The 13644-nt window shown below is 46.3% G+C and overlaps 2 protein-coding genes across 2 annotated transcripts in view; one reads left to right on the top strand and one right to left on the bottom strand.

Moving 5' to 3' along the window:
- The window catches only part of LOC120931284 (leucyl and cystinyl aminopeptidase), a 149702-nt gene extending 148163 nt beyond the window's left edge, over positions 1 to 1539 (bottom strand). The window contains exon 1 of the mRNA XM_040342571.1: positions 1300 to 1539. Coding sequence (XP_040198505.1) covers positions 1300 to 1318 — 19 coding nt within the window. The 5' untranslated portion in view covers positions 1319 to 1539. The remainder of the gene's footprint in view (positions 1 to 1299) is intronic.
- Positions 1540 to 1843: 304 nt separating this feature from the next.
- The window catches only part of ERAP1 (endoplasmic reticulum aminopeptidase 1), a 111381-nt gene continuing 99580 nt past the window's right edge, over positions 1844 to 13644 (top strand). The window contains exon 1 of the mRNA XM_040342557.1: positions 1844 to 1911. The gene's annotated coding sequence lies outside the window, so the exon portion shown is untranslated. The remainder of the gene's footprint in view (positions 1912 to 13644) is intronic.

Genomic DNA, 13644 nt, shown 5'->3' with positions numbered 1-13644 from the left:
AAACGGGACGGCGACCGCTTCCCCCTAGGGGACACAAACGGGACGGCGACCGCTTCCCCCTAGGGGACACAAACTGGACGGGTGCCCGCTTCTCCCCATGGGACACATACGGGACGGGGCCCGCTTCCCCCTAGGGGACACAAACGGGACGGGTGCCCGCTTCTCCCCATGGGACACATACGGGACGGGTGCCCGCTTCTCCCCATGGGACACATACGGGACGGGTGCCCGCTTCTCCCCATGGGACACATACGGGACGGGTGCCCGCTTCTCCCCATGGGACATATATACAGGACGGAGTATATTTTTTTCACTGGTTTAGCACCTTTTTTTTATGTATGCAGCTTTAGCATTTGGTTATTTTTGTTGTTGTTGTTTTTTTTCTTTATTTGATCATATTAGTGTTGTAGTACTAATATATATATATATATATATATATATATATATATATATATATATATATACACACACACATACATATACACACACACACACACACACACACAGGACGGAGACCGCTTCTCCCCATGGGACATATATACAGGACGGGGACACTTCTCCCCATGGGACATGTATACAGGACTTCTCCCCATGGGACATATATACAGGACGGGGACACTTCTCCCCATGGGACACATACACAGGATGGGGACACTTCTCCCCATGGGACATATATACAGGACGGGGACACTTCTCCCCATGGGACATATATACAGGACGGGGACACTTCTCCCCATGGGACATATATACAGGACGGGGACACTTCTCCCCATGGGACATGTATACAGGACGGGGACCGCTTCTCCCCATGGGACATATATACAGGACGGGGACACTTCTCCCCATGGGACATATATACAGGACGGGGACACTTCTCCCCATGGGATATGTATACAGGACAGGGACACTTCTCCCCATGGGACATATATACAGGACGGGGACACTTCTCCCCATGGGACATGTATACAGGACATGGACACTTCTCCCCATGGGATATGTATACAGATGAGGATATCTCCCCTATGTGCACAGTGCTGTCTCTCTGACCTTCACATGAGATGACAGTTGGCTGTCAGTAGATGAGGACAGTGATGTCCCAGGACTGGGCAGTGACAGCCCTTGGTGTCCTCCTCCCTCCATACCGACAGATCCAGTATGATGGATCCTCTAATGTTTACACTGAGAATAGAGGGAGGGGAGGAATGACAGGCATGCAGCCATAATGCTCCCTCTCTCTGATCATCTGTGGCTGACATTCACGTGTTCCCCGAGCCCTCCATCACTCCCGCAGATACTTGCCATTCGATGCGGACTCCATGTCCAGGCAGGTGTGTGTCTCCTCTCCGGAGTCTGTATGGAGTGTCAGGGAAGGCAGTGCGGGGTGACAGCGCCTAGTGATCAGCCATCATGGTGGAGTACAGGAGCCCCGATCTCCGTGTCTGTGCTGGGACACAACAAGCAGTACACAGGCTGCCACTGGAGGAGGGTCTGCCCGGACTGCACACTTCCTCTCCCCTCCCTGCCAGGCACTATCGCCCCTCCCACTAACCTATCCCCACCCTACCAGCCATCAGCTTATCCCCTCCCTGCTAGGTACTATGCACCCTCCCATCAGCAATGACAAGTAATAATCACTCCTCCCACCAGCTTATCCTATGCATTCACAACACCGCTGACAAGCACGATGTCCCCGCCCACCAGTCTCTCTCCTCCCAAAAATTAACTGTACGCCCGCCCACTAAGCCTCTCTCCTCCCAGCTATGGACCGTATCCCCGCCCACTAGCCTCTCTCCTCCCATTTATGGACCGTATCCCCGCCCACTAGTCTCTCTTCTCCCAGCAGCGCTGACAAGCGGCAGTCCCATCAAACGCTCAGCCAGGAGATTAACCTGTGAGTGGCCAGACCATCAGGTACTTCTCTTCCCTGGCTATATATTGGCTGATCAGTGCTGGTAACCTGGAAGGGGGTGAGAATGTATATAAATCTGTCCCTCCCTCCTCCATGTACACATGTGTGCTATAGGAAGGTAATTTGTATGATTGTGTGTGTGTAGTGTGTTTATCTATACACATAATACAATGTGTGCCTGCAGGGGGAGGAAGGAAGGCAGCAGGGTCCTCCCAGCATCGTCTATGGACAGACTTTCTGTTCAGCCATCAGAGAATATATTACACAGGGCTATGGATCCCCCATCAGCCAGCACTGTCACGTGGAGGGGTCACATGATCCTCCATACTGGAAAGTACCTGCTATGTCACTGCATCTGAGCACCACAAATCAGAAACACGGTTTCATTCATTTTTATTATTCAATGCAAACTCCCCCATCCATCCGTGTCTTCATTACTTGTTTTACTGAGAAACCGCTTTAACCGCTTCAATACCGGGCACTTTCACCCGCTTCCTGCCCAGGACAATTCTCACACTTTGAGCCTAGGTACGCATTTGTGCGAACGCAGACATCGCACTGCGGGGCCGATAATATGGATTGCGAGAGTTTACTGTAGTTCCACTTTAAATTTATAATAAAGGCAATTGGAACACTATAATTATAACAAACATGTCATACTCACTTGCTCTGTGTATTGGTTTGGCAGAGAGCAGCCCCAATCCTCCTCTTCTTGGGTCCCCCGTCGGTGCTCCTGCCTAGTGCCCCCCACAGCAAGCAACTTGCTCAGGGGGCTCCCGAGCTGCTGCCCTTACATGTCCATTCACACACACAGTCGTGACTTGGCCCCGCCCCCTCTCTCCCCTCACTGGCTGTGATTGACAGCAGCGGGGGCCAAAGTCTTTTGCTGCTGTCTCAGCCAATGAGGAGGGTAAGTCCTCGGAGAGCTGAGGTTCTTGTGCACATTTCTGGATTGTGATGGGCTCAGGTAAGTATTAGGGCGGCTGTTGCACGCATAGAATGCATGAAGGTAAACAACTTTGAGCCTTTAGAACCGCTTTATGGGCCGGTTTCCACCAGAACACATACATCTTTCCACATTTAATTTTTGACAGCACATTCATTTCAATGGGCTTCAAAACACAGAGGCGCAAAAAGTATGGCAGATGCAACTTTCGAAAATCACAGCACACCAAATTGCGTGGCCCCATGTCATTAAGTGGCCTCCACCACGCTGTGTTTGTTAACCAGTTCCCTACCGAGCCATAGTAATATGACGTCGTCATATGACGTCCTTTACAACGCAGCCGCTAGGGGGCGTGCCCGCAGCATTGCTCGCGACCCAGTGCGTGTGCCCGGCACCCACGATGTCCGCCGGGCACCCGCGATTGCCAGCAATGACGGCAGGAGTGTGGATCTGTGTGTGTAAACACACAGATCCACCTCCTGTCAGAGGTGAGGAGACCGATGTGTGTTCCCAGTACAGAGGAACACAAGTCCCCCTACAGTTAGAACACACTTTAGGGAACATATTACTGCACTGATTACTATGTAAATGTGACTGGCAGGGAAGGGGTTAACACTAGGGGGCGCTGAAGGGGTTACCCTTCAGCGCCCCCTAGTGTTAACCCCTTCCCTGCCAGTCACATTTACATAGTAATCAGTGCAGTTTTATAGCAATAATCGCTGTATAAATGTGAATGATCCCAAAAACGTGTCAAAAGTGTCCGATATGTCCGCCACAATGTCACAGTCACAATAAAAATCGCAGATCGCCGCCATTACTAGTAAAATAATAAATACAAATGCCATAAATCTATCCCCTATTTCGTAGACGCTATAACTTTTGCGCAAACCAATCAATATACGCTTATTGCGATTTTTTTTTTTTTTTTAACCAAAAATATGTAGAAGAATACGTATCGATCTAAACTGAGGAAAAAAATATTTTTTTCTTTTTTTTTTCTTTGATATTTATTAAATCAAAAAGTAAAAAATATGGTGTTTTTTCAAAATTGTTGCTCTTCTTTTGTTTATAGCGCAAAAAATAAAAACCGCAGAGATGATCAAATACCACCAACCAAAATCTCTATTTGTGGGGGGAAAAACATAAAGATTTCATTTGGGTACAGTGTTGCATGACCGCGCAATTGTCATTTAACCCCCCTGGCGGTATCCCCGAGCGTGACTCGGGGTGAGTTTTTTTTTTTGCTATAATCGGTAACCCCGAGTCACGCTCGGGGTAGACATGCAGAGCCTGCAGCGTGCGCTGGCTTACCTTGTCCTGGATCCAGCGATGTCACCGCGCTGTGTGAGCGAGCAGGACCTCGCTCGATTCACACAGCGTCCTCCTGTGCCGCCGATCTCCGTTCCCTGCGACGTTACGACGCACGGGAGCGGAGATCGGCGCCAAATTCAAAAAAGTAAACAAACACAATACATACAGTATACTGTAATCTTATAGATTACAGTACTGTATGTAAAAAATACACACCCCCCTTGTCCCTAGTGGTCTGCCCAGTGCCCTACATGTCATTTTATATAATAAAAACATTTCTTTCTGCCTGAAAACTGGAGATTGTCCATAGCAACCAAAAGTGTCTTTTTATGTCAAAAATGGTTTTAGATCAGCTAGAAAACAGCGATAATAAATTATAATCACTTGCAGAATTGTGCGATAGCGATTTGTGGGGAAATTCGTCATAAAAAAAAAAAAAATTATGACAGCGACAATTTTGCAACTGAGCAAATTTCAGTGATTTTGATTTGATTACATTATTGAATAATTTTTATTAGAATTATATTATTTGTTATAATTATTTATAATTATTTATTATATTATAATTTATAATTTTGTTTTTAAAAAAAGTCATACCCGGGATGCCTATTAGAATCTTGTTTGGTCAGATTTAAGTGAGTTATTCCTAAGAATTACAGTCCTACAATATAAAACGCCAAATTTCCTTGCAAATAATTGTACCGCTTTTGGTACGTAATTCCAGACAGAATCATACCGCCAGGGAGGTTAAATTGCAACAGTGCTGAAAACTAAAAATTGGTCTGGGCAGGAAGGGGGTGAAAATGCCCTGTATGGAAGTGGTTAAACAGGTTAGGGTGCTATTCACAATCAAAGTCACTCGTGTGCATCTTACAAGGGCAACGCATACCATGTTCTGGTATGAATGGGCCCTAAAGCCGCAGTCCACCTTTTGCCAAAGTGTTATGAATGCACCCACGTTAATGCAGAGACTTAAAGCAGGTATACGTATGCTCCAACGGTCCGAACCGAACCTCGGCGAGGTTTCTCACTAGCGCTGGCATCTTCCCCCCCATCTTTTGGGTGCTGGGTCTTCAGCCATCTTTATTGGCTAATGCAGAATGATGTCACTCCTGTACATGTGTGGGAGTCATTCATCCAAGTACATTGGCACTGTGCTGGTAATGGAGCTGCGCATGCTCACCTCTTTAGATAAAAATTAAAAAAAGTAAAGTGCCCCAGTCCCTACGTGCAAATGTGAACCCATAAGTAAGTCACTCACGCATATGTAAATGATCGCACCACACTTGTGAGCTATTGTCGTGAATGTCAGAACGAGAGCAATAATTCTAGTGCCAGACCTCTTGTGTTTTTCTAAACTGGTAACCTGTAAAGGCGTTTAAAGCCTTGGCTATGGAGACTTTTAACTACCATAGTTTGGCGCTATTCTACGGGCATACACAATTTTAAAGCATGACAAGTTGGATATCTATTTTCTTGGCATAACATCATTTTTTATATTTCACCAAAAATTGTGTTTGTGTGCAATAAATTTCATCAATGTGTATTGCAACACCCATCATTTTGTTCTATAGGGCCTCTGCTAAATAATAAAAAAATAATAATAATAAAAAAAATTGTGTGTGTGTATATATATATATATATATATATATATATATATATATATATATATACACATACACACACACACACACACACACACACACACACACACACACACACACACACACACACACACTTTCCACATTTTGTCACGTTGCAACCAAAAACGTAAATTTATTTTACTGGGATTTTATTTGATAGACCAACACAAAGTGGCACATAATTGGGAGGTGGAGGGAAAATGATAAATGGTTTTCCAATTATTTTTATTTTTTTACAAATAAATATGTAAAACGTGTGGTGTGCATTTGTATTCACCCCCCTGACTCAATACTTTGTAGAACCACCTTTCGCTGCAATTACAGCTGCAAGTCTTTTTAGGGATGTCTCTACCAACTTTGTACAGATTTTTGCCCATTCTTGTTTGCAAAATAGCTCAAGCTCTGTCAGATTGGATGGAGAGCGTCTGTGAACAGCAATTTTCAAATCTTGCCACAGATTCTCAATTGGATTTAGGTCTTGACTTTGACTGGGCCATTCTAACACATGAATATGCTTTGATCTAAACCAGGGGTCTCCATACTTTTCAAGCAAAGGGCCAGTTTATTGTCTTTCAGACTTCAGGGGGGCCGGATTCTGACCAGTGGGGTGTAGAAAATGCCCCAAGGCCTGAGCACCAGTTAGAATAAACACGGCCCCAATGCTGCTGGGCAGTTGGAGGAGGAATAGTGCTCCATCATTGCTATTAGTGGAAGAAATAGTGCCCCATTGTTGGTGTCATTATGAGGAATAGTGCCTCATATCATTGGGAGCAATACTGCCCCAAGGGCCGGATGAAGGCTCACAAAGGGCCACATCCGGCCCTCGGGCCACAGTTTGGAGACCCCTGATCGAAACCATTCCATTGTATCTCTGAGTGTATGTTTAGTGTTGTTGTCCTACTGAAAGGTAAACCTCCACCCCAGTCTCAAGCCCCATACACACTATCAGTTTTCCTGAAAGTTTTTCTCTTCAGGTTTACCAAAACCATGTAATGCAAGGGCCTGCCTGATTGCATACAAATCGAAACTCTTGAGGTTTGACCTCATATTAGATGGTTTTGGTAAATCTGAAGAAAAAAACCTGCAGGGAAACTGATAGTGTGGGGCTTCAGTCTTTTGCAGACTCTAACAGATTTTCTTCTAAGATTGCCCTGTATTTGGCTTCATCCATCTTCCCATCACCTCTGACCAGCTTCCCTGTCCCTGCTGAAGAAAAGCATCCCCACAACATGATGCTGCCACCACCATGTTTCACTGTGGGGGGTGGTATGTTCAGAGTAGGGATCGACCGTTATTGTTTTTTTGGTGCCAATATAATACCTATATTTCGGCCACCTCTCCTGCCGATATTTTTTGCCGATATTATGTACATTTAATTTTTTTTTTTTTTTTATCACTGGTATTGCTGTCACAAGGAATGTAAACATCCCTTGTGACAGTGATAGGCATGTGAGAGGTACTCTTTATGGAGGTATTGGTAGTCTATAAGACCCCAAACCCCTCCTCTGCACTTCAAAGTATTCAAAACGTCAAGATCAGCGTTTTTGAATACTTTATTTTTCAAAACTGGCACCTTTTAAGATGCCAGTAATCCAGGAAGTGATTTCATGACATCGCTTCCGCATTACTAGATCCTAGGGGTGCAACGGATCATCACCGATCCGTGATCCGAACGGGCCACCCCGTTCGGATCGGCACACCCCGCGATCCGCGGAGCACTCCGGAGCCTAGGCCTAGGAAAGTCCCCGGCTTCGGCCTAGCTCCGCAGCGGCGGCCATCTTGCTCCACCCAGTCTGCTTGCCAGAGCCCAGCGTGACACGCCTCCCCGGGGAGGCGTGTCACGCTGGGCTCTGGCAAGCCGACATGGAGAGGGAATATTAGCAGAGAAGCACTGGTGTGAGAGGAGGGGGGGGGGGGGGGAGAGCACATTTCAGGGGTGGATTAAAGAGGAAGCAGGTGAGGCTGTTTGGGACTTGTTAAAAGTACAATCTTGATGTTTTTACAGATTATATATATATATATATATATATAATCTGTAAAAACATCAAGATTGTACTTTTAACAAGTCCCAAACAGCCTCACCTGCTTCCTCTTTAATCCACCCCTGAAATGTATATGTATATATATATATATATATATATATATAATTTTTTTTTTTTTTGGACCAATGAAAACACTATTTTTTTTTATTTTTTTTGCGCTGATCCGAAAATGATCCGATCCGTGACTCCTGATCCGAGGATCGTTCCGATCCGTGAGTTTTTTGATCCGTTGCACCCCTACTAGATCCGAGACCCGAACTGAGCATTGGCTCTGTTCGGGTCTTCGGCCAGCTGATGGACGTGCCGGCTGGTTGTTCGGGCCTCCCGGTGGGATGGAAGAGCACAGGCAGAAGGCGTTGGGATGCATCCCCTCCCCCTGCTTGTAATAACAGCCAAGTGGCTGCTGAGCCACATCACTTGTTATTACAATAAAGCCAACCGTCCGCTCTAAAGAACGGTACCGCTGCATGCATCACCCCGGTATAACCCCTTGAAGCAATAAAAAAGTGAATATCGGGTGCATCGGTAATCGGTCGATTCCTAAATCAGAGTTATGTGCAGTGTTAAGCTGGCCAGGCATACACCATACAATTTTCTTATTCAATTTCCTTTAAATTTACCTTCAGCTGTTGTAGTGCAAGGGCCTGCCTGATTGCACACAAATTGAAAGTGTTTAACTTTGACCTCATATTATATGGTTTTGGTAAACCTATAGAAGAAAATTGTAAAATGTATGGCCAGCCTAAGTTTTCTGCCACACATAGCGTTTTGCTTTTAGGCTAAAAAGTAAAATTTTTGTCTCATCTGACCAGAGCACCTTCTTCCATATGTTTGCTGTGTCCCCCACATGGCTTCTCACAAACTGCAAATGGGACTTCTTATGACTTTCTTCAACAATGGCTTTCATCTTGCCACTCTTCCATAAAGGCCAGATTTGTGGAGTGCATGACCAATAGTTGTGGATCTCTGTAGCTTCTCCAGAGTTACCATTGGCTGCTTCTCCATTAAGGTTCTCTAACAAACCTATGAGGGCTTCACAGAACAGCTGTATTTATACTGAGTTTAAATTACACACAGATGGACTCTATTTACTAATTAAGTGACTTCTAAAAGCAATTGGTTCCACTAGATTTTAGTTGGGGTTTTTTAGAGTAAAGCGGGCTGAATACAAATACATACAACATTTTTCAGATATCTATTTGTAAAAAATTTGGAAAACCATTTATAGTTTTTCTTCCACTTCACAATTATGTGTCACTTTGTGTTGGTCTATCACAAAAAAATCCCAATAAAATACCTTTACATTTTTGGTTGTAACATGACAAAAATGTGGACAATTTCAAGGGGTAAGAATACTTTTTTAAGACACTGTAAATTTAAAATATATAATGTTTGGGGCTTCTACGCCCAATATGACATCTGTGAGGGCCCCTGAACACAGTGTAAGTTTGGGGACATGCACCTGCACAGATGTCAATTTGGGGGCAGCGACTGTGCCCGTGCAAGTGCTGCATCCCAATTGGTATCTCAGGTGTACACTTAAAGTGGAGTTCCAGCCAAAAATTTAACTTTTCGGAACCCTCCCCCCCTCGGGTGACACATTTGGCACCTTTCAGGGGGAGGGGGGGTGCAGATACCTGTCTAAGACAGGTATTTGCACCCACTTCCGGGCATAGACTCCCGTGGGAGTCTACGCTACTTTTGGGTAAAATTTGGGTGGACCTCCGCTTTAAGTGCACCTGAAAAAGCATGGCCTTATGCATGTATTTGTAGTGACATGTTTTCCATAATACAATTATATGTAACTACATTTTTTCTTCAGGCTCTGTGCTTAGAGTACATGTCACCCCGGCCTTGGGACATCTTTATCTGCACACTCCTTATAGTGACATCATATTTCCTTAAACTTTCTCCTAAATACTTGTATGCCTGGTTGCAGAGCCCCTTTCTCTGTGAAGATATTGTGAATAGTAGCATTGTCTTAACCACTACCCGATGGCCGTACGACTTTATACGGCCGCGGGGTGGTTCTCAATCTCTAACAGGCCGTAAAAACACGGCCTGCGCGCGCATCCGGCGGCGTGGGCGCGCGCGCGTCCGGCGGCGCGCGCGTGCTCGCCGCATCGCTGAGATGCCGATGCGAGTGCCTGGCGGCCGTGATGTCCGCCAGGGACTCGCGATCGGCAGCTACAGGGACAAGATGTGGAGCTCTGTGTGTAAACACAGAGCTCCACGTCCTGTCAGGGAGAGAGGAGACCGATCTGTGTCCCTTGTACATAGGGACATAGATCGGTCACCTACCCCAGTCACCCCACCTCCACCTACAGTTAGAACACAATTTAGGGAAACACATTTAACCCCTCCCTCACCCCCTAGTGTTAACCCCTTCAATGCCAGTCACATTTATAAAGTAATTTGTGCATATTTATAGCACTGATCGCTGTATAAATGTGAATGGCGCCAAAAATGTGTCAAAAGTGTCCGATGTGTCCGCCATAACGTCGCAGTCACGAAAAAAATGCTGATCGCCGCCATTAGTAGTAAAATAAAAAATAATAAAAAATAATAATAATTCTGTCCCCTATTTTGTAAGCGCAATAACTTTTGCGCAAACCAGACGCTTCTTGCGATTTTTTTTAATTTTTTTTCCCCAAAAATATGTAGAAGAATACGTATCGGCTAGACTGAAAAAAAAAAGTTTTTTTTTTTAAAAAAATGGGCTATTTATTATAGCAACAAGTAAAAAATATTGTTTTTTTTTCAAAATTGTCGCTCTATTTTTGTTTATAGCGCAAAAAATAAAAACCGCAGAGGCGATCAAATACCACCAAAAGAAAGCTCTATTTGTGGGGAAAAAAGGACGTCAATTTTGTTTGGGAGCCACGTCGCACGACAGCGCAATTGTCAGTTAAAGTGATGCAGTGCCACAAGCTGAAATTTCACCTGGTCAGGAAGGGGTATATGTGCCCAGTAAGGAAGTGGTTTAAAAAAAAAATGTAATCTAGTACAACTTACCAGGCCTTAGGCTACGTTACTCTAGCCTGCAAACAGGCCCGGACTGGGACAAAAAATAGGCCCGGGCATTTTAGACTGAGCAGCCCGGGGGGGGGGGGGGGGGGGGGCACGTGGCGGGGGTTAATGATGGAATGCCCGCACAGAGAGAGAGACTGCTCCACATTTGTGGCACAGAGAGAGAAATCACTCCACATTGCTGGAACAGAGAGAAATCGTTGGACATTTCCCATTGTTGTACTGAAGTCAGTTGATAGATCGGAGTCTGTATAACCAGTCTGCACATTGATAGATTGAAATTTCTGCTGAACTGGCAGATTTTCAATCTATTTATGATGGCCTAAGTCCACCAGTCTCTGAGTTTAATAATATCCTCAAATCTTCTGAAAGGGGTTCTCAACTTAGGTTTAGAAATTCACTTTGAACTCCACCTTATTTCCAGAACTCTCATTATGTATTAGATGTGCAAAGAATAAGGTGAGAGAACATCTAATACCTATAAAGAGTAATGAAAATAAGGTGGAGTACAAAGTGAAATATCTGGAGGGACTGGCTGAGGTTAAAACAGGCAGGGAGGAAATTAGGCATCACCTCCTTACTGTCTGTCAAATGCCTCTGAAAAGTGACATGAGAATTGATAACTTTTCAGTGGAGTATCTGTGAGTGCAAGCCTTTTGGCTCACACTGGTGCTCAACATTTTTTTGGGGGGAAGCAATCAAACTGAACAAAAACATCAAATGCAGCCACTGTGCCCCATTATATGCAGCCACTGTGCCCCATTATATGCAGCCACTGTGCCCATCAAATGCAGCCACTTTGTCCCATCAAATGCAGCTGTTGTGCCCCATCAAATGCAGCCACTGTGCCCCATTATATGCAGCCACTGTGCCCCATTAAATGCAGTCACCGTGCCCCATCAAATGCAGCCACTGTGCCCCATCAAATGCAGCCACTGTGCCCCATCAAATGCAGCCACTGTGCCCCATCAAATGCAGCCACTTTGTCCCATCAAATGCAGCCACTGTGCCCCATCAAATGCAGCCACTGTGCCCCATCAAATGCAGCCACTGTGCCTCATCAAATGCAGCCACTTTGTCCCATCAAATGCAGCCACTTTGCCCCATCAAATGCAGCCACTGTGCCCCATCAAATGCAGCCACTGTGCCCCATCAAATGCAGCCACTGTGCCCCATCAAATGCAGCCACTGTGCCCCATCAAATGCAGCCACTGTGCCCCATCAAATGCAGCCACTTTGTCCCATCAAATGCAGCCACTTTGTCCCATCAATTGCAGCCACTGTGACACACCCTCCACCCACTCGCTGTCTGACCGACACTTACCCCATCTTAGTGGCCGGTCAGGCATGAATCTATCCATTTTACATATGGGGGTGGCATAATGGAGGGGGCAGTGCCCGTGTGCCCTTAATGGACAGGCCGCCACTGTGGCGGTTTTCCATAGCCCCAGTCCCTCAGACTTCTAATTAGAAATTGTGCGTTTTTGCTGCATTTTTTGGAATTGCACCACAGATGCGGCATGCAGGACTTTTTGTGCACTTTCAGGACATGCAGCAAAAATGTACAACCTAATAGAAGTCTGAGGGGCCGGGGGCAACATGCAGCAAAAATGTACAACCTAATAGAAGTCTGAGGGACTGGAGGGTAACATGCCAGAACTGCAGCTAAACTGCAGCTTGCCAGTGTGAACCCACATCATAACATCTAGGAGGGCAAGAAACTGTCACAGGCTGCTGTAATATAACACTTAATATGCAGAGGGGGACGTGGCCAGTGGACAATCCACAAATTGTGGCAGGTGACGTGGCCAGGTGATTTGGCAAGTGGATAATCCACTTGTGGCAGGTGACGTGACAAGTGGACAATCCACAACTTGTGGCAGGTGTCGTGGTCAGGTGACGTGGCAAGTGGACAATACACAACTTGAGGCAGGTGACGTGGCCAGTGGACAATCCACAACTTGTGGCAGGTGACGTGGCCAGTTGACGTGGCAGGTGACGTGGCCAGTGGACATTCCACAACTTGTGGCAGGTGACGTGGCCAGGTGACGTGGCCAGGTGACGTGGCAGGTGACGTGGCCAGGTGACATGGCAAGTGGACAATCCACAACTTGTGGCAGGTAACGTGGCCAGGTGACATGGCAGGTGATGTGGCCAGTGGACAATCCACAACTTGTGGCAGGTGACGTGGCCAGGTGATTTGGCTAGTGCATAATCCACTTGTGGCAGGTGACGTGACAAGTGGACAATCCACAACTTGTGGCAGGTGACGTGGCCAGGTGACATGGCAAGTGGACAATCCACAACTTGTGGCCAGGTGACGTGGCCAGTGGACAATCCACAACTTGTGGCAGGTGGCGTGGCCAGGTGACATGGCAGATGACGTGGCAAGTGGACAATACACAACTTGAGGCAGGTGACGTTTCAAGTGGACAATCCACAACTTGTGGCAGGTGACGTGGCCAGTTGACGTGGCAGGTGACGTGGCCAGTGGACATTCCACAACTTGTGCCAGGTGACGTGGCAGGTGACGTGGCAAGTGGACAATCCACAACTTGTGGCAGGTGACATGGCCAGGTGACGTGGCCAGTGGACAACCCACAACTTGTGGCAGGTGGCGTGGCCAGGTGACATGGCAGATGACATGGCAAGTGGACAATACACAACTTGAAGCAGGTGACGTGGCAAGTGGAAAATCCACAACTTGTGGTAGGTGACGTGGCCAGGTGACGTGGCCAGTGGACAACCCACAACTTGTGGCAG

This window comes from Rana temporaria, chromosome 1 (assembly GCF_905171775.1).
Source record: "Rana temporaria chromosome 1, aRanTem1.1, whole genome shotgun sequence".
NCBI classification, from domain to species: Eukaryota; Metazoa; Chordata; class Amphibia; order Anura; family Ranidae; genus Rana; species Rana temporaria.
This window is presented reverse-complemented; position numbering and strand designations above follow the sequence as displayed.